This window comes from Buceros rhinoceros, unplaced genomic scaffold (genome assembly GCF_000710305.1).
Source record: "Buceros rhinoceros silvestris isolate BGI_N320 unplaced genomic scaffold, ASM71030v1 scaffold23776, whole genome shotgun sequence".
Classification (NCBI taxonomy): Eukaryota; Metazoa; Chordata; class Aves; order Bucerotiformes; family Bucerotidae; genus Buceros; species Buceros rhinoceros.
This window is the reverse complement of record NW_010418427.1, coordinates 4,134-4,526: the sequence shown is the minus strand read 5'-3', so window position 1 is coordinate 4,526 and position 393 is coordinate 4,134. Positions and strand designations below refer to the sequence as shown.

The following is a 393-nucleotide window of genomic DNA, read 5'->3' as shown; positions in this document are numbered from 1 at the left end:
CCCCGGGCTGAAGGCGACGGGGCAGGCCCACGTGCTCCAAGCGCCAAGGGGACAATGTGGCCTCGTCCTGGCTGCCAGCCTCTGCAGCCTCCAAGGAGTCCCAAGACGCTGAGGGCTGTGCAGAGGGTCAGGACGCTGCACATACTCACCCGGCAGAAAGCGGTGACCAGCGGCAGGAGAGCAGCTGCGATCCCGTGTTCGTCCATGGCAGTGCAGTCCTGGGGGAGGAGAGAGCAGAGGGTCCGAGAGGATTCACACAACCGCAGAATCGTTATGGTTGGAAGAGACCTTTCAGCTCCTTGAGTTCCCCCAGCACTGCCCGGTCCCCCCTGCCCCCTGTCCCCCAGCAGCACCTCCACACGGCTGGGAAACCCCTCCAGGGATGGGGGCTCC

At 65.4% G+C, this 393-nt stretch overlaps 1 protein-coding gene across 1 annotated transcript in view; it reads right to left on the bottom strand.

Annotated features, from left to right (window-relative positions):
* The window catches only part of LOC104495574 (myotubularin-related protein 5-like), a gene marked incomplete at both ends in the record, with an annotated part of 4,749 nt that overhangs the window by 1,003 nt on the left and 3,353 nt on the right, over positions 1–393 (bottom strand). The window contains one exon of the mRNA XM_010138555.1: positions 150–218. Coding sequence (XP_010136857.1) covers positions 150–218 — 69 coding nt within the window. The remainder of the gene's footprint in view (positions 1–149; positions 219–393) is intronic.